Source organism: Miniopterus schreibersii (assembly GCF_964146895.1).
Source record: "Miniopterus schreibersii genome assembly, chromosome: 2".
Lineage (NCBI taxonomy): Eukaryota > Metazoa > Chordata > Mammalia > Chiroptera > Miniopteridae > Miniopterus > Miniopterus schreibersii.
In genome coordinates, this window is record NC_138102.1 from 150,234,237 (window position 1) to 150,256,079 (window position 21,843).

The 21,843-nt window shown below is 35.9% G+C and overlaps 1 protein-coding gene across 1 annotated transcript in view; it reads right to left on the reverse strand.

Moving 5' to 3' along the window:
• Positions 1-8,042: 8,042 nt before the first annotated feature.
• The window catches only part of REDIC1 (regulator of DNA class I crossover intermediates 1), a gene marked incomplete at its 3' end in the record, with an annotated part of 36,271 nt that continues 22,470 nt past the window's right edge, over positions 8,043-21,843 (reverse strand). Inside the window, exons 10-12 of the mRNA XM_081127794.1 lie at positions 16,613-16,688; positions 11,392-11,480; positions 8,043-8,492 (exon numbers count right to left, since the gene is read on the reverse strand). Of these exons, the coding sequence (XP_080983920.1) occupies positions 8,043-8,492; positions 11,392-11,480; positions 16,613-16,688 (615 nt within the window). The remainder of the gene's footprint in view (positions 8,493-11,391; positions 11,481-16,612; positions 16,689-21,843) is intronic.

Sequence of the window (21,843 nt, forward strand, 5' to 3'; positions counted from 1 at the left end):
TGTCCTGGGGACAACTACCAGGAACAGGAGCACATGGGCTTCTTTGACATGTCACACAGGCTATGTGACTACAGCAGCCAGGCTCCCTGCTGACCAGAATAGTTTGAGCTGACCTGGCTGACTAGCCTGATGTCCCTCTTCCTGTCTCCGTCTCTTCCACAAACACCCTCCTGAATGGCACTGTTGATGAGATATTCTTATAGTCTCCAGATTAACAGCATTTAATACATAATTTCTATTTATGTGATCTCTCAGTCAAGAAACAAACGTAATTTTAGAAAATTTCTCAGCCACCCATCGTTTAAATTTCTTTCAGCATTTAAAAAATAATTTTTGAAACCCCCTCCAAATGAAAACTAACATTAACCCTTCACTAACTGGCTATATTGAAATTAAGTTACTATAGATGCTATGAATTCAATATGAAACTTGGATGGTATTTTTTACTTGTAATATTTCATGTACTTTTCCACTACACTTACAAAAATTAATTTTGGATGATCAGTACATTAAGTTTTACATAAAAAAAAATACTGGCATGCTTTACTTTTAGCAGGTGGATGCTAAACTCACACACACACACACACACACACACACACACACACTAAACAAGGCTCACAGACACAGACGACAGTACAGTGGTTACCAGAGAAGAGAGAGAGGGAGAGGAGAGAAGAGAGGGAGGGAGAGGAGAGGGAGAGGAGAGGGGAGGGGAGGGGAGGAGAGGGGAGGGAGAGGAGAGGGGAGGAGAGGGGAGGGAGAGGAGAGGGAGAGGAGAGGAGAGGGGAGGGGAGGAGAGGAGAGGAGAGGGGAGGGGAGGGGAGGAGAGGGGAGGGGAGGAGAGGGGAGGGGAGGAGAGGGGAGGGGAGGAGAGGGGAGGAGAGGGGAGGGGAGGAGAGGGGAGGAGAGGGGAGGGGAGGAGAGGGGGAGGGGAGGGGGAGGGGAGGGGAGGGGAGGGGTGGACTGGGGGGGTAGTAAATGCTTAGAAAAGGGGGGATAAGCAGTGATGGAAGGAGATCTGACTTCAGGTGAGAAACACGCAATGCAATATACACATGATGTGTCAGAGAACTGTACACTTGAAACTCACAATTTTACTAACCAATGTCACCCCAATTAACTTTAAAAACCAGATTTGTTAGAGCAGTAGTTCTCAAAGTGTCCTCAGACTCGTAGCACAGGCATTGCCTATGAGTTTGTTACAAACGCCAATTTGTGGTCCTCACCTGACCTACTGAATCAGAATCCCTGGAGATGTAGCCCAGGAAACTATTTTTTGGAAATATAATCAACATAAATTGTGTAAGTTTAAGGTATATAACATAGTGATTTGACACATTTATATATCGCAGTATGGTTACCACCTTAGCTTTAGGTAACAGTTCCATCACATCACATAATTATCATTTCCTTTTTGTGGTGGGAACAACTAAGATAAACTCTATTAGCAGCTTTCAAGTTTAAAATGCAGTGCTGTTGTCTATAATCACTCAGCTGTGCATCAGGTCTCCAGGACTTATCTACTAGTTCCAGTTTGTACCCTTAAACAATATTGCCCCAGTTCCCCAACCCCAGCCTCTGGTAACCACCATTCTACTCTGCTTTTACCGGTTCAAGCTTTTTAGTTCAGGAAACTGTATTTTAACAACCTCTCCAGGTGATTCTGAAGCACATGATAGTGTGGGTGAATTTTGAAATCAGCACTTTGAAAAAGAAATCAGCATCCTGTTCTTTCGAAAGGCGAGCTCATCTAGTGAATAATATATAAACTGATCGAGTAGATTTATATGCAAATTACTTAGGAATTCATAAAGCTAAGTCATTTCCACCTCAGGGCTTTGCACATGGTGTTCCCTCTGCCTTGTATGCTTGTCGCCTATTCTTTGTCTAGTTTCTTCCTGTTATTCAGGTATCAGCTCAAAATCATCTCCTCTGAGAGCCTGCCTTGACTATACAGTTTAATTGTGCCCCTCTTGCCCAATACATTATCATGTAACCTTGTTTTATTTTCTTCCTAGTATTCATCACTACTTGAAATTTATTTTTATTTCTTGTCTATTTCTACCACTAGAATATACACTGCATGAGAACAAGGAACTTGTACTATTTCCTACTGACTGTCCAGCACCTTGTAAAATACCTAGCATACAGTATGTGCTCAATAAGTGTTTAAAGAATGAACGAGTTCATGCATCAAAGGTGCTCATATGGCCCACAAAGGAGCAATAGAAGTTTTTCCTGGGCTGGAAAAAAATGGTTAAAATGACACCACGGCACTAGGCAAATATCAATAAACATGCTTTGTAAATGAACCGTTGTAACAAAACTTAATCAGCAGCAAATTCCTTACAGTATATGAATTCATGTGCATTCACAACCACATTAGGATGACAAACTTGGTTTTGTTTCTTATGAGTCCTCTAAAAAGGGGGAAATCTAGTAAGAAATATCATTAAATATTAGGATAGCAAAGTTGGGATGGGATTTGTATGTTTTATAATAAATTATTCTACTTCTGCATTTTATTTACAGAATAATTCACACTCATTATATGCCAGATACTTTATACATTAAGTCCTCACTTAACACTGTCAATAGGTTTTGTAATTTTAAGCAAAAAAATATATAATAAGATCAATTTCACCATAGGTAAATTGATATAAAAAGTTCTTATAGTTAATCGTTATAACAAAATGATATTAAAAATGATGTTATTTGAGGACCTCTCATATTCATTTCATTCTATCCTCACAAAACCCTACAGCAAAAGTATTATTATTATTCCCCCTATTTTATGGATGAAGAAATATTGAGTCACAGGAAGTAAAGTAAGTCATATTAAGTAGCACAGCTTGTAGTCTGAACTCAGACCCAGGTCAGTTTATGCCAAAATCATTTTTAACCACTACCCTTGTTTCCTTTTTACAATGAACTTTATATGGAAATTTTTATAACCGCCTCTCCCTGAAAAGTGAAAGAACTAGGCCCTGGCCTATGTGGCTCAGTTGGTTGGGCATCATCCCATGCACCAAAAGGTTGCCGGTTCTATTTCTCGTCAGGGAAATGAATCATAGACCTAAATGTAAAAACTAAAAATACAACTCTCTAGAAGAAAATGCGGAAGAGAATTTTTGTGACCACAATCATTAATTTTCAAAAACATAAATTAGATTTTATCAAAATTTAAAACATTTGCCCTTCCAAAGACACTATTAAGCCAATGAAAAGACTAACTACTGTCTGGGGAAAAGTTACTTTTGCTATAATTGTTTTGAGAAGGCCAATTTGCTCCCCCATGACATAGTAGGAACAATTTGAACATAACATGAATTTCACACCACCAGGTGAATACACAAAACTGCAACCTTCTTAACTAAGCCACAGGTATACACAAAACGAACACATACATTCAAACACCAACCAGTTACCTCAATTCACTGTGGGCATTATCTTTTAAGGTTGTGTTTTGCTATCCTCTCACCTTGGTAGTTGAGAGTTTATATATATATATATATGTATGTATGTGTGTGTGTGTGTATATATATATATAAAATCTACGTATGTGTGTATAATCAATATCCCATATGTGTGTGTGTGTGTGTGTGTGTGTGTGTGTGTGTGTATATATATATAAAATCTACGTATGTGTGTATAATCAATATCCCAAACATTTCTAAGTATCCTGATTCAAAAACACCAAACAGTGAATGTAAAAGGAAAGCCTTAAGTATTCAAGAGAAGCTTGAAATAATAAAGCATTTTGAAAGAAATGAGAGAACATGCGATATCTCCTCAGCAACATACATAAAGAAATATACACTGCAGGTCACTGGAGGCAACACTGAAAAAGTAAAAGAAATTCCTATGGCTGGAACAACCAAAGTCCATAAGAAGACCTAAAGAAACAGAAGCAATGGAACAATTATTAAGCATATGGGTTACAGACCAAACAGTGAAAAAAATCAAACTTTTCCCCCACTAAAAAGCACGACCTATATATAAAAAACCTTAAGTACAAATCACCAAATCCTTCAGAAATGTTTCCCTAATGCTAGTATCAGCTAGTTTGATGGTTTCAAACAGTGCTAGAGCTGTAGGGCTGGAAAAGCAATTCTCAGGTAACAGTTATTTTCTATCAGGATTGGAAGGTATTATTACTGTCTTTTGGCTTCTGTTATTGCTATTAAAAAAATCATCTAACTGTATAGCTGTTCTTTTAGAAAGAGTCTTTTTCTCTCCAGCTGCTTTAGGATCTTCTCCTTGTCTTTGAAGCTAACATTTTATTATGCTGGGTCTCAATACGGATATCATGTTATTTATCATACTTCCAATTTTTTGGCCTTCTTGAATTTGTGGATTAGTATGATTAAACAATTCTTGAAAATTCTCGGCCATTATTTCTTCAAATTCTGCCTCTATCCCAGTCTCTCTCCTCTACTATTGATACTCCAATTAAACATATGTTGGAGTTTCTCATTCTATCACCCTTATTGTTTAACTCACTCTCATATTTTTTTCTTTCTTTTTCTCTCTTGCATTTTAGATCATTTATTCTGATGTATATTTCATTTCACTAATTCTCTATTCACTTGTGTCTAACATGCTACTAGACGCACTTGAGTTGTCAGCAGGTGGCAGAAAAGAAAAACTGGGACTAGAAAATTGTAAAACTAGAAAAATTAGCCATGTTAACATCTAGGTACCCATAAAGACAATTCATCCATCCACTTATGGTCCCTAACCTGTCAATATGAATTTCTCCAGAAGCAACCTTAACACAAGGATACAAGTACATGTAGTTTGGAGTGTGATCTCAAGAAACACTGTATGGAACTGGAGGAGTCAGACAGGAAAGGAAGGAAGCTAAGAAGGGGTTTATTATCAAGCAAATTACCTTTGTACACAACTTAAGCTTAATCCTTCTGAGGAACTCTGGGAGAATAGCTCCTTTTAAGCACAGATTCCTGAGCCTCATTCCCAGAGATTCCAATTCAATAGTTCTGAGGCTAGTTCTAAGAATTTGCATGTCTAACCAACCACCGGGAAATGGTGATGTTACTGTTACGGGTCAGTGGGTCACACTTTGAGCAGGCAGTGTTATAGAACATGCTTCTGAGAGAAGTATTCTGTCCAAGAGACAGGGGGACTGGGGTATTTATGCACCAACTCCAATCATCACTGTTTAAAGAGACTGCTCTCAAACAGCATTACTTACCTGGTATGTCCTGCCTGCCTGCACATAGGCAGGGCAGATCTCTGCAGCCCAGAGAAACCCCTAAGGAAATGTGTCACAGGTACTGGCAGTTGGAAACCAGGCTGGCACATGTTAAAATGAAAGGGGACAAGGAAATATTAGCAGAGCACTGACAGCATTTGCTACACTGCTGTATATGGTGTCATGGGGAAAATAAACATTAACCAAGAAATTACATGAATAAATTACAATTATGATAAGTGCTATAAAAGTAAATTACATGAGACTATCCCTAAAGATAGCCTCATATTACTTAAGATGGCAATTTCCTAGAGTACTTGATGCTGACCAAAATAATGCACTGTTTCAGAAATCTGTTAAACACCAACCCCAAATCAACATCCTATACATTAGCCACTACTGAATATACAGTATCTTCTTTGAAGTCACTGTGATTGGCAGTTTACATTACAAATATGTGCAGAATGATTACCAAGTTTTCCATTTGGTTTCATTTGGATAAACCTTAGCTAGGATTTACTTTGTTTTATAAACTTTAAATTGCAAATATGGAAAGAAAGCTATGTTTCCATTAATTTTTTTTCATTACATGGTTTCACCAAGAGAAAACCTAAACCGGTATTTTACTTGAGAACTATGTTATAATCTATTCTATTACATGAGATGTCTTTTTTATTTTGTAATTCTATACTTGCTTTCCTATAAATATATTTATCTCTTAAAGCACCTAAAGAGTTAGCAACTGTAAAGTTAGGAAATACTCCATAAAATAACCCTTACTTCAGTGGTTCCAAGAGCAGCCTCAGATTTGGTAACTGCTGGAAAGACTCAGAACTCACTGAAAGCCATTACACTCTCAGCTACAGTTTATTACAGGGAAAGGATACAGACTAAAATTAGCCTAGGTTAAAAAAACATACAGAACAGAATCTAGGAAAATAATAAATCCAGAGCTTCCAGTTGTCCCCTCCTGTGAAGTCATGGACAGTGTTATTTTCCTGGTATCAATGTATGACAACACACAGAGAATATTGCCAACCAGGGAGCTCACCTAAGCCTTGTTGTCCAGAGTCTTTACTGGGGTTCCATCACAAGTGCATGGTTGACTGCCCAGATGGCTGATCTCAGTTTCTAGCCCCTTAGGAAGCTGAGATGATACCACTTGTCTCAAAGTTCCATCCTAAATCACACTGTTAATATCTGGCCTGACCCAACATCCCCAGGCAAACAAAGACATTTCTATCAGGCATGACATTCCAAGGGCTTAGAGATTACCTCCCAAAAGCCAAGGACAAAGGCCAACCTCTTTCTGGGCAAGTTTAAATTCTTTACTACAACCACACCTTACTTACTTACCCTGCTCTCATTGTGTATGGCCAATGCACTAAGAAGTCCTGATATTCTTCTTCACCTTACTGAGTTTACCTTCCAATTTATAGTATTAATAATAATATAACTGTGTGTGGACTTCTGAAATAAATGTGCTTTTAATACTGCTAGACTTAGGTTAGTATTTTTGGGAAAAAAATAAGTCTACTTATTATTTGAAGCCAACTCAAAATTCACAGCTCAATCTTATTCTAATCACTAGCATAGCGCCTTCTTTTTCCATAACTGGTATTTAATTGTTGTATTTCATGTTTTGCAAAATAATGCTCAGGATAATCAATCCATGATGGAATACCTTTTATTTAATATCAGGATGAAAATCTGGTCTTTTGAAAAACTATAAATGTGTATATCAGATTCCGTATTACATCAGTATTCTCCTTTCATGAGATGATTACTACACTTTAAGAAAATTACTTGAGTTCATTGTGTTCTCTCTCAGGCAGGAAAAATAACTTCCTTAAACTAGCTAAAAACCTAAAGATTGCTGTCGGTGTTTCTAAATCATTATGCTTTGGATAACTTCTGCAACACAAACTACTAAGAGTTATATATAGCCATATAAAAATGCAACATCTAATCATCCTTTTCATTCAAGGCACAGACAGAAATGCCTAACAATTTTATTTTTGGTTCAGTTAGATATCAGGATGCCCCCTGCTGGCCATTTTGTAATATATCCATACAAATAACAATTTTAGAGTACAGTTTAAAATCTTGACACAAAAAATAAATATTATGTTGGAAGCAAAGCCTATATTTTATAAATGAGAAATCTCATGTAATACTTATGAAAAAACCTTAGCAATATTAAAATTAGTGAACATAAATCATTTTTCCAATACTCAAGTTGTTCTATAAAAAGCACTGAAACATTTTTTAATCTTGAAGAGAGTAACATTTTCCTTAGAATACAAGCACTCACAAAAATGTTACCCAAACATAATAGAAAATATATTTTATCTAAAAATTATTGCCAGAATTTCTTAATGAGCTTCTAATATTTAAGATAGTAGCTAAAAAAATTCTTATGAGGTTATAAAATATATTTGATATTATTGGTATCATTTTCTGTCTGAAAATCTTGGAAGAGAACATTTTTGCTAAATATGAGACTGCAATAAGTTTTAAAATAAGTGCAAGAGGAAGGAAGCAATGACACATATTTTTAATCAATAAATAGCATATAATATAATGAATCACCATAAAAATGATAAACAGTAAATTTACATACAGTATTTTCTAAAAACTTGAAGATATAGTAAAGCTACTAAAGAAGTATCTATGTAAACTTATATTAAAATGTTTTAAAACAAACCATAAATATACCCTCTGAATATTTTCACTGTGTTCAGCTACACTTTCTCATTCCCTATTATGTTAATGAAATTCTGAACATAAAGTGAAATGCGAAATCTCAGGCAGAGATTTTAGAATTTCAGTTGTTAAGGATTTCCTGCCCTCCAGTGGTATCTGCCTTAATATCAACACTACAAAGAAAAGTCCCATCACTTCTACATTTACATTCTGAAATTATATCACACTGTATGGCAGCATCTAACTTTTCTTTCATCACAGGTTCACTCTCAGTTTGTGCCCATGCATCACATCTTGCAAACTGTAGAATGCAGTTACTACTGGTTTGGTTTTGTAATACCTGTGCTGAATTACACTGAGACTGTGCAAACTGACCTGTGTTATTTTTCATTGAGGCCTGATGAAACCTCTCATTTTGTTTATGAAGTTTGCCATTGTTTTTAACAATTCTATCATGTGGAAATTCTGCCATCCTTTCTAAATAAAAGTTATTAGTTGTTTCTTCAGTTTGGATGGATCTCCTACTTGAATCTTCAATTTGCTGCAATGTTTGATCTTCATCATCAGATGGCTAAAAAAATTTAGTAATTTTACTGTAAGTGATGATTATATTTTAAAAAAAATCACTCAATCACTTCAAAGCACCAATTCATATTATAGAAAATTTCAAAACACAGAAGAGACTTTGGGAAACTGCAAATCAAGCTGGATATTTGGTTTTTAAAAATCAAGGTGGTTATGAATTTTTAAAATAACAATAATAATAATCCTTGTAGTAAAAATACAAAAGAGTTAAAGAAGAGAAGGGAATTTTGTCTCTGATCAGTACCCATTATCACAGACTACATCTTCCCCCTATCCTTTCACACAGAGGAAATAGTATACAACATACTCTTCAACCACTTAAAAAGAGTGGGGTAGAAGTAATAACTTTGAAACAGATAACATATAAAACTTCTATTATTCACTCACTGACTAGCAAGTAAAAAAATATCTATACTATACCTTTTATGAGCCTAGTCCCATAAAAGATATGACTTAAGGAGAATTATCAACTAATAAGAAATCAAATAGCTAAAAGTTAAGTAGCAATAAATATTGTAACTGTTATATAAACAGTTAAATTTTAAGAACTTTTAATAGGTCTAGATTTCAATTTACTAGCTTGAATTTTTCAACCTCATGAAAAATTTATCTTTTAATTACTATTTTTTTTTTTATGAAAATTTTGTATAAAAGCACTGATTATTCAAGCTGGGGGAAAAAGCAAAGTTAACATAAAAAAAAACCTAAAATGAGGTATATGCCTCAGCTTATTGGCACTGAAATAGAAAAAGTAAGCCCAAAAAGTAGCCTTGAGACTGGCTCGTCACAAATTAGAGAAAACAAGCTCAATAAATTTATTTATTCAAGAAATGAATATTGATTTAGCATCTGCAATGTGAGTGAAGAAGACATGATTGCTGCCCTCCTACACACGCATTTTCGTGGGTATAAGAGACATTAACCAAATAATCACACACACATGTATAATTACAAACTGAGAAATACATTATGAAAAGCAAGCATGAAGCATTTTGAGAGCATAAATGAGGGGTCTAATTCAGACTGAGGAGCCAAGGAGGGACTTTTAGAAGAAGAGACATGTTTAAGACCTACAGGATGAACAAGAGTAAGGTAGAAGAAATAGGATATATACATGCCCTGAAGCAGAAAAGAGATTCATAAGCTAAGGAAAGTGAAATGTCAGTACGTATGGAATGCGGTGAGAGAAGGAGAGAAGTTGGAGATGTTACCAAGGCCAGAATAATATGGCCCACAGACGCTGTATTTTAGATTCCAAAGTAAAATAGAAACCCACTGAATAAATAAAAATAACATGACTTGAATTTAATTTTTCAAAAGATTATGATAGCCTGGCCAGCGTGGCTCAGTGGTTGAGAGTTGACCTATAAACCAGGAGATTGAGGTTTGATTCCCAGTCAGGGCACATGCCTGGGTTGCAGGTCAATCCCCAGTAGGGGGTGTGCAGGAGGCAGCCGATCAATGACACTCTCGTCAGTGATGTTCCTCTCTCTCTCTCTCCCTCTCCCTTCTTTTCTCTGAAATCAATAAAAACATATCTATAAAGAGGGAAAAAAAAGATCATGATGATTGCTAACTGTGGAGAAAAAGTGGGGCAGGAGTGGAAGTAGAGAATCTCTTAAGAAACAACCACAATAGTTCAAGAATATGATGATGGTACCTAAACTAGGATACCAATACCAGAAGTTAAGAGAAGTAGATAAATATGCATTTTATTTTAGAGGTAGAATTGATGTGGATAAAGTGATGGAATAAATGTAGTTCAGGAAAGCGGATGAGACAGAAAGAAATGACAAAGTTAACTACTAGGTTTCCACTGTGAGCAACTGAATGGAGAGAAAAGGTATCTACTAACATGAGAGCTACCAGAAAGATCGGGGGCATTCAGTTTAAAGTACAAAACTAAGTAGATTTTTGTAAAAATATCCAAAAAGACATATGCAATAGGAAACTGGACATCTAAATTAGGAACTGGGTTAAAGTCAAAATTTGAGGAACTATCGCTGAACAGATAATAAAATCACTGGAGTATATAACATCATCCAGAGTTTGGAGTGTAGGTTAAGAGAAGAAAAGGGTCCTGCAGCAAACCCTAAACATTGCAACATTTAAACAGGGGCAGGGGTGGAAGAGAAGTGGGCAACAGCATAAAGTACCACTCAGAGAGGTATGAAGGAAACTGTGATAGTGTGGTATCATAAAAGCAAAAAGAAGCGAATGTTTCAAAATGAGAAAATAATAATAATTTCTATCAATATTACTAGGAATTCTCATAAAATAAAAACTGAAAAGTGTCCAGTGACATAGAGGTTATTGATGTCCTTCCTTTAGCAAGAGCAGTTTGGATAGCGAGCTAGAGACAAAGGCAGATGAAAGAAAGATGGAGGTATTAATGGAGTAGAATTCCATTTAACCATCTGACTTAAGAGATATGCAGCATTCCCACTCAGAAAATAACATCAGATTACAGTCTACAATAACATTTTATACTATGCTTCATATAGGCTTTGAGACTTTATATTTATTCTTGGTTATTTTAGGTTTTCAATTACTGTGAGTTCTTTTAAAAACCTTTTAAAAGAAACACAACTTCATTGTATACACAGACACACACACACACAATCTTGATAAGAATGGCTTTTGTAAATAATGAACACAGTCATCATTGTTATAAATGTGACTAAATGATGCTCATTTACATTTTAATTTTATATATTCCTTCATATTCTTCTTACATTTTTAATATCTTCACATTTTTGTTTACATTTATTTCCACAATTTATTGGCACAACTATTTTTTCTATAATGTAAAATGAGAAATACAAATAACTCAAAATTACTATAGCATAAATTAATAAAAAAAGGGTGGTGGAAGCATAACTTACCATCTCTGGACTAGAACTGAAACAACTATCTGTTGGCCTTGGAGAGTAACTGGAAGACTGACTACTCTGTGAAGAATCAAGATCTGAAAATAAAGGTTTAATTTATGAAGAGTGGTATTTATTAATGCTCTAGAAAATATATACATATAAGCAGAAGATATCTGCTGGTAATAGTAAGTTTAGCTTACGCACGATAGAGCATTTTCAAGTGTGCCAAAACTAAACATTTTGGGTACTCATGCTTCTGATAGGGTATTATGGGTTTATTCTACACTTAAAAGAGTTACATCTACAAATAAGAGCACATACATAAGGAAAGGAATGAAACAGAGAAAATCAGATTGATTTCTTTTCCAATACATGAACCATTTTTATGAATAAATTTTCAACCTGCAGAATGGAGGAAGAAGTCAAGTTTATTAAGTACCAAGTCACCAGGTATTTGCTAATCTAGTAAATGAAGCTTCATTGTTTAAACTGTATGCAAAATAAAAAATGATTCCAAGCAGCCAGTATGATATTCTTTCATTTTCTGGTTAATGTGCTCTATCATGATTGTAAGTAAAATTTTAAAATGGGCCTGATAATGCATAAATACTAGATCAACAGTCGCTTGTTTGTGAAAATGGGTTTGCTATCAAGAAAAGCAAAAGGTGCCTGGCCAGTGGCTCGGTTGCCTGAGCATCATCCTGTGCACCGAAAGGTTAACAGTTCAATTCCCAGTCAGGGCACATATAAGGGTTGTGGGTTCGGTCCCTGGCTGGGGAACATACAGAAGGCAACCAATCAATGTTTCTCTCTCACATCATGTACCTATCTCTCCCTCCTTCTCTCTAAGCATGTCCTCGGGTGAGGTATAAAGAAATAAATAAATAATAAAATCAAAAGGTAACAAAATGTGGAGCAACAACTCATATCAAATCACATGCCCCCTACATGCAATAAACGAGTTACTATCTATTCATGCCTTGGGTCATAACTGATGTTCTCTATAACAAAAACTAACCATAAGTCAGCTGACAGAGAGAAATTAGCTCAACTCTGATACCCTTAGTTCATCATTCTAGAAGGAAATAGATACCCCCATGGAGCAGGTCCTCCCTGAGAGTGAAAAGCAAAATACAGAAAAGTGAATGGTAGAATTTCACTAACAATATAATCTAAGGGCATTCCCCCATAATAAGGTTCATTCAATCATAGGTACAGTAAACTCAGTCATTAGTGAGGAAGACAGTGTCTGTTGAATGAAGCCTTAACAATGTAAAAAAAAAGAATATGCAAATCAAAATGTAAATGCAATTCAATACTTCATGTAAGGCACTATAATAGTAAAAATACATGTTCATAATGCTCAAAGTGTTCAGAATCTTACAGCGAAGACAGGCATACATTTAAAAAAAAAATAGTCCCAAAATTATGTGCAACAATAAAAGTCACAGAAGGTACAAAAGTAAAAGAAAGCCAAGTGTGATGAGCTCTAAGGAAAGAGAGATTTAGGGAAGAGTTATAGAGAAAACACGACTATAAAGAGCTGGTTTTGAAAGATGAACAAAAATTTTCCAGAGAGACAAGATGAAAAATAGCCTATAGAATAGAACAGGAAAAGGTGTAAAGATATACTTTAATGTTAAAGAAATTTGCATTTTAGATAATCTACCAAGGAATCTAATATAAGATGGATTAAAGAAGGCTGAGCCTGGATGAAAGCAGGTCAGTTAAAAGATTAACTCAATAATCTAGGTATGAAGTAATGAAGATCTGAAATAAAGCAATAAAGTGAAATTGGGATGGAAAAGAGGCAAAAGATTCAAATTTCAAGAAAGCTTTCAAATAGCCTCAATTTTTACATGTATGTGACTTTAAAAATTTTTGTGAATCTGGTATAACATTAGTACCAAAATCTGAGAAAGATTCAACACACACACATACATACACACTCTCCAAAAAAAGGCATTACAACTGAGACCACAGAAATTCTAAGGATACTAAGGGTCTACTATAAACAAGTATGTACCAACAAACTGAACAACCTAGAAGAAATGGAAAAATTCTTAAAAACATACAGCTTACCAAGACTGAATCAGGAAGAAATAGAAAATCTGACTAGAGCAATTACTAGTAAGGACATTGAATCAGTAATCAAAAATTTCCCAACAAAGAAAAACCCAGAACCAAAATGGCTTCATTAGTGAATTTTATCAAACTTTTATAAAACAATTAGTACCAATCCTTCTCAAACTCTTCCAAAAAATTGAAGAAGAGGGAATACTTACAAACTCATTGTACAAGGCCACCATTATTCTGATACCAAAACAAAAAAGAACAATACTAGAAAACTATAGGCCAATATCCCTGATGGATATAGATGAGAAAGTTCTCAAGAAAACACTAGCAATCCAAATTCAGCAGAACAGTAGAAGAACTATACACCATGACCAGGTGGGATTTATCCCTGGGATGCAAGAATGGTTCAACAAATGTAAACCAATAAATGTGATTCATCACACTAATAGAATAAAGTAAAAGAATCATACTATCATCTCAATAGACACAGAAAAGGCATTTTACAATATTCAACATCCATTCATGACAAAAACTCTTAACAAATTAGGCACAGAAGAAACATAACATAATAAAGGCCATATGTGACACGTCCATACCTAATATCATACTTAATGGTGATAGGTTGAAAGCTTTTTCCTCTTGAGATCAGAAACAGGACAAGGGTTCCCACTCTAATCTCTTTTATTCAACACAGTACTAGATGTCCTAGGTAGAGCATCAGGTGAGAAAAATAAAAGGTATCAGAATTGGGAAGGAAGAAGTAAAACTGTCTCTATTTGCAGATGACATAATTTTATATACAGAAAAGTTTTAAGAGTCATCCAAAAAACTGTTAGATCTAATTCATGAATTTGGTAAAAGTTACATGAAAAAATCAGTAGCTTTTCTAGACACTAACAACAAATTTTCTGGGGGAAAAAATAAAGAAATAAATCCCATTTACAATAGCATCAAAAACAATAAAATACTTATGAATAAATTTAACTAAGGAGGTAAAAGATTTCTACTCTGAAAACTACAAGACATTAATGAAATAAACTGAAGAAGACACAATTAAATAGAAAGGTATCCCGCATTCATGGACTAAAATAATTAATATTGTTTAAATGTTTGTACTGCCAAAGCCACCGATTCTATGCAATCCCTATCAAGATTCCAATGGTATTTTTTTACAGAGGCCGAAAAAAAACATTCTTAAATTTATACTGAAACACAAAAGACCCTAAATAACCAAAGAAATCCTGAGAAAGAAGAACAAAGCAGGAGGCATTATTACACTTCTGAATTTCAAGTTATATATATATGTATACTAAAGCTATCATCATCAAAATAATATAATACTGGCATTAAAAACAGATAAACAGACCAATGAAACAGAATCAAGAGCCCAGAAATAAACCCACAAATATACATTCAAATAATATTTGACAAGGGAGCCAAGAATACTCACTGGAGGGGAAAAAACACACACAACTGTTTTCAATAAATTGTGCTGGGATAATTCACACTAGATATTCACATGTAAAAGAATGAAACTGGACCTGTATCTTACACTACTCACATAAATTAATTCAAAATGATGGAAGATTTAAAGATGAAGCCATAAAACTCCTAGAAGACGACATAGGAATAAAGCTCCTTGACATGGGTCTTGGTAATTATTTTTTTAATATGACACCTAAAGCACTAGCAACAAAATTAAAAACAAACAAGTGGGACTACATTAAATTAAAAAGCTCTGCACAGTAAAAGAAACCATTAACAAATTGAGAAAACCACCTATGGAATGGGGGGGAAAATTTGGAAGCCAAGTATCTGATATGGGGTTAACGTCCAAAATATATAAAGAACTCTTAAAACTCAATAGCAAAAAATAATAATAATAACCCAATTAAAATGAGTGAAGAGCCTGAATAGACATTTCTCCAAAAAAATATATGAAAGGTCAACAGGTACATGAAAAAGATGCTCAACATAGTACCGTTAGGGAAATGCAAATTAAAACTGCAACAAGATAACACCCATGCCTTTTAGGACGGCCATCATCAAAAAGAGAAGAGATAAATGATGGAGTAAATGTGTAGAAAAGGGCACCCTTGTGCACTGTTGGCAGGATTGTAAATTGGTACAGACACTATATAGGATACAAAGACACAGATCTAGTATAGAAAGACATCTAATAAAGAGAGACAAAATTCCTAAAAGAAACATGGGCAGCAGACATGAAAGGCATTTCACAGATGACACGTGGGTGCCCCATCAACCTAACTAATAATCGGGGAAATATAAATTAAAATTAGAATGAGATAGAATGCCAACAATGATAAAAAGCTAACCCAGTGTGAGAATATGTAGCAGCTAGGACTCCAATCTCTTGCTAGAGGAAGTTTAAACTTGCACAACCACTCTGGAAAACAATTTTGCATTACCTAGAAAAGATGAAGATGTGCATATCACATGAACTAGCCAGTTCTCCTAGAATTATATTCTAGAGGAATTTTTATACATGTGTGCCAGGAAAAATACCAAGAATTGCCCAAGTAGCATTGTTTATCATAGCAAAATATTCAAAACAACCTAAATAATCATTGCCAGAAGCTGCAAAAATAAATTATGGTATATTCATATAATAGAAGGCTGTATAGCAGTAAATGAACATTAAAATTACTAAAGTCACAAGTTTCAAAGTAGATGAACTTCAAAATATATTACTGGATGAACAACAACAAAAACAAGTTGCAGAAAAATAGAGTTTGCCTCAATTTGTAGAAAGTTCAAGACGAAGTAATGGAAAAGTCTATGTGTGATACCAGAAAAAAAAAATTCAGGATAATAGTTACCTCTAGGGGGCAGGATAGGTAATGCAATTGAGAAGTTCTTCAGAAGTATTTGTTATGCATTATTTCTTAAAACTACAAAGTGAGTACAAAGGTATCTGTTTTATTATTTGTTAAACTGTACATATACATTATATGTACGGATCATGTGTAACATATTTCACCATAAAATAAAAGTAATGTTAAAGAGTCAGTTGTATTACTAGTCCTAAGTTAACTATGAAATGTACTTGCTGGCAAAAATCTAGAAAATTAAAATTAAAATTAACTGATTTCCATTTAAATGTAAGGTTTTTTTAAAAAAAATAAAGTTCACTTACTGTTACACTGACACATTTTCTTTGTAGATGTTGGCACACTTTTTATAGAATGCGTTCCTCCTTCTTCCACCAGATTCTAAAAGAAAAACCAAAATTTTAACTCCCGAGTATACACAGTATCTACTCATATCTCCCTTTTCATCCCACCAACTCATTTATACAGTACTCTTCCTTCATATTATTTTAATTGAACAAAGATGATTGTTTTAAAAACTAGAAATATTAGCCTGTGATGAACAATCAATGAAATTAATATTGCTTTAGAAACACAAGCAAAACAATAAACACTTGTGCCCGGCCAGGCGTGGCTCAGAGGTTGAGCATTTGACCTAGGATCCAGGAGACCATGGTTCAATTCCTGGTCAGGGCATATGCCTGGGTTGCAAGCTTGATCTCCAGAAGGGGGCGTGCAGGAGGCAGTCAATCAATGACTCTCATCATTGATGTTTCTCTCTCTCTCCCCCTCTCCCTTCCTCTCTCTGAAATTAATAAAGATATATTTTTTTAAAAAAACCAGAATAAACACTTGCTAAGAAATTAATATCTGAGAGCCCAGCCAGTGTGGATCAGTTGGTTGAGTGTTGTCCCACGCACCAGGTGGTTGCTGGTTCAATTCGCAGTCAGGGCACATTACCGGGTTGTGGGCTCAATTCCCAGTAGGGGCAGGAAGGAAGCAACCGATCGATGTTTCTCTCTCATCTATATTTCTGTCTTTCCTTCTCTCTTCCTCTCTCTCTCTCTCTCTAAAAAATGTAATAAATATATTTTTCTAAAAAGAAAAAAGTTAATTACTGACAAACAGGAAAGGCTTCAGGTAGTCATAGTAAACACAGTTGAAAAAAGACAGCTGCATGGCCAGTGTGGCCCAGCAGTTGAGGGTGGACCCAGGAACCAAAAGGTCACCAGTTCGATTCCTGGTCAGGGTACACACCCAGGCTGCAGGCTTGATCCTCAATGGGGGGGGGGGGGGAATGCAGGAGGCAGCCAATCGATAATGTTTCTTTCTCATGGATGTTTCTATCTCTCTATCCCTCTCCTTTCCTCTCTCTAAAAATCAATAAAAACACATTTTTTTAAAAAGACAAAGATATTAAGCAATTTGGAGATTTACTCTTTTATTTCCTTTTCAATTTCTTAAATTGGATAACAGTTCATTTATTTTCAGAATTTTTAAATAAAAGCTTTTAGAGGTATAAATTTTCTGCAGAACACACTATTGGTTTTCTATATAATTTCAATTTCTATATAATTTGTAACTTATTTTCATTCTTTTTTTTTTTTAACCCAGAGTATTCCTTAATTTCAAAGAAGGTAAGAATGGTTAAGCATCATTTGTTGTTGATGGTGATTTCTAATTCGGTGAAATTTTATTAGAGAATGTGGCTATGAATCACTCCTTAGATAAACCTCTTAGGCTTTATGGCTTCTATATGAATTATGTTCGTATATGTACCATGGACTTACAGATAATATACATCCTTTGTTGGTGAGATAAGAGTTTTAGATAGGCAGATAAGTGGGATGAAGGAGAAACTGTCTGGCTGCAACCAAAGCAGTTTCCCTTTCCTCTCAGGTATACAACTAGACTATGTTTCCTACTGTCCCTTGGAGTTGGTTTGGGCATGTAATTTAAGTGCTGGTCATAGGCAGAAGTGGTGGACACCACTGCCAGTTTGGCCCATAAAAATATCCTCTACAATCCTACATTTCCTCTTCCCTCCTGCTATCTGATACCAGCATACACTACAAATGTGGAAACCACCAGTTAAAGATAGAGTCCTGACCAACTTGAGGCCCTAAATAACTTTATGCAGCAGAGTCTTTTCTCTAACCCCACTATTCAACCATTCTCGGTCTTATATGTTAAACTTTAAAAAAAAAATTCAAGCCTCAAACTTGCAGCAAGAACACACAAGCTGAGAAAGCTAGACAGACTCCAAAAGCTGGCACACACTCCTGTACCCACTTCAGATCTGATGGTAGAGGATAACAGACAAGGAACAGCATCCTAAAGAGAAGAAACTGAATTGCTCAAGGAATGCCTCTATCCTCTAGGCCAGCACGCCTTCACACTGCCTGTCCAGCAGGATTTCATAACTGGTATGATCAGTAACTCTGTATCGTATCTTTTCTGAATAGGCATTTATACAGTCCTTGTTCCAATACTATATACTTTCTTTATGTGTACCTTTTGCTATCTTTTATTTTAACCTATATTATGTTTTACGTGTTTTTAAAAAAATATATAGATTATTTTTTCTTCTCAATGTATTATTCTTTAAATCTTGATAAGAAAAATCACCCCTTCATATTTAATATATTAATTGCTAAGCAGGTCTCATTTCTTTTTTTTTAAATCCTCACTCAAGGATCCAATGATTTTTAGAGAGGGGGGGAGGGAGAAGGGAGAGAGAAAGAAAAATATTGATGTGAGAGAGACACATCAGGGGTTGCCTCCTGCACACACCCCAACCAGGGCTGGGGAGCAAACCCGCAACCCAAGTACATGCCCTTGACCAGTAATCGAACCTGAGACCCTTTGGTGCACAGGTGGATGCTCTAACTGCTAAGCCACACCAGCCAGGACAAGGTTTCATTCCTTACATGTTATGTTTACCATTTATGTAGAACTGTTATTTTTTCCCACCTTGATCAGGTTTCCTAGTGTGACATCCCCACTCCTTTGAATCTGAAGTTCTTCTATGTCTCTTCATTTCTCCAGTGAAGAAATTACCATGTAAACAGTCATATTTAAACTTTTTCCTCTCCTACTTTAAAATTAAAGTATGTTCCAGTTCAAGATGTTGATGTAGGAGGATCGTGAACTCACCTCCTCCCACGAACACACCGAATCTAGAGCTATATATGGAACAATTTCCTCTGAAAGAAACCCAAAATCTAGCTGTGAGACACTTCCTACACATCAAGCAAATGATAAAAAACCCACATCAAAATGGGTAGGAGAATCTGACACAATTTCACCATACCCCCCCCCCCCGGGGCATAGCAATCCACAACTGGAAGGGAACCCACAACTCCAAGCTTCGACCTGAGGAGCAGTTTGGACCTCACATCTGGTACTTGAATTTTTAAGACCTGCACCTGAGAGAAGAGCCCCCAAAACATCAAGCTTTGAAAGCCAACAGGGTTTGTGTCCACAAGACCCACAAGCTATAGCAAACTGAGAAACAATTCTTAAAGGGCTCAACCAGGCTCACCCTAGCTATATCCCAAAGCCTAACACAGAGGCAGCTCACTGACATACCCAGTTTTTCTATGAAAGAGTCTATTAGCTTATCTTCACAGCTATAGTCTAACAGGTAGGTTTCTAATTAATCTTATATCTAAGGGCCAACTGTAATCCTCTCTAAACATCTTGGGAGTCTGGGAGCTATTTTTGCACTCTGCCCCTACCTAGCTCAAGGTTGCCAGTATTTCCCAAAAAGGAGCTTGTGTGTATGTCTGGTGCCCCGGTTTTTGTGGCTGCTGACCAGGGAACACTCCTTGATCACTTGGCTCTGGTAGCCAATGGGGCTTACATTCATGGGTCCCACAGAACTGTAACAAACAGAAGAAGAGTTCTTAATAGCTACCCCTCAAGGCTCAGCACAGAGACTGAAACAGACCCCCAGTTGTTCTGTGGAAGAGGCTTATTAGTGTATCTTCATACCTGTAGCCTGAGAGATAGGCTTCTAATTAAACATTCATCTAGGAGTCAATTGCAATCCTCTCCAGGGACTGGAAAGGCCAGCAGATGCCTTCTTCATGCTCTCCCTCTGCCTCTCCCCAAATCACCAGTGTCTCCAGAAAAGGAACTTGTGCACATAGCTGGCATCCAGTTTTTGCGGCTGTTGGCCAGAAGACACATTTCTTGATAGCCTGGCTCTGGTGGCCAGCAGAGCTTGTGTTCACAGGTTCAAGGGGATGGTAGCAAACAAAGAAATAGTTCTTAACTGGTAGTCACACCAGGAGTCAATGCAGAGGAAGCAGACAGAACTGCTCATCTCAAAGCATATTTGCATACTTAAAAACAATACGCATCTATATTCCTGAGAGTATGGTTTCCCATCAGATTGAATGTAGGTTCTGCCTAGGATCCTCAATACTGAGACACTGGCAGATTTTGGCACATCCTCAACTACTAAAAGCCACTAAAAATAAAGTAGGCTGCCTGGACCAACACAAAGGTTCGAGAGAAAACCAAGAGGCAGGGAAAGGTTGAAATTTAAAGTTTATTTCCTACACACGGCCAATCCTTCAAGATTAGGAGAGTTGGCTGTTTTACCGAATGCATAGAAACTAACTAAGAAAGTAAAGGAAAATGAAGAAACATTAAGAACATGTTCCAAACAAAAGAACAACATAAAGCTTTGGAGAAAAACCTTAATAAGATAAAGTAATTTACCTGATAAGAGTTCAAAATAAAGATGCTCACCCAGATCAGGAGACCAACACACAAACTTAGTGAGAATTACAATCAAGAGATAGAAAACATAAGAGAATACCAAACAGAAATCACAGAGCTCAAGAATACAATAAATGAACTGAAACATAAAACAGAAGGGTTCAATAGAAGACTAGGTGAAGCTGAAGAAAGGATAAAAAGACTTAAAGAAATGCCACTGAAATTTATGCAGTCAGAGGAGCAAGAACAAAAAGAAAGAAAAAAGTAAAGGTAGTGTACAGAACTTATGGACTAATATCAAGTGGACTAACATTTACATTATAGGGGTCCCAAAAGGAGTAGGAGGAGACAAAGGGCCAGAAAACTTATATAAAGAAATTATGGCTGAAAACTTCCCTAACCTAGGGAAGGAAACAGACATCCAGGTCCAGGAGGCTTATAGAGTTACAAATAAGATGTACCCAAAGAGGCCCTCACCAAGACACATTATAATTAAAGACAAGGAGAAAATCTTAAAAGCAGCAAGAGGAAAGCAAGTTGGTATGTACAAGGAAATCTTCATAGGACTATAAGCAGATTTTTCACCAGAGACTTTCCAGGCCAGAAGGTAATGACATAATATATTCAAAATGCTAAAAGAAACAAGTGCCAAACAAGAATATTCTACCCAGCAAAGTTGTCCATCAGAACAGAAAGCGAGATAAAGAGTTTTCTATAGAAGCAAAAGTTAAAGGAGTTCATCACCACTAGACCGGCCTTACAAGAAATGCTAAAGAAACCTCCTTAAGCCAAAAGAAAAGGGCACATTTTAGTAACAGGAAAATAT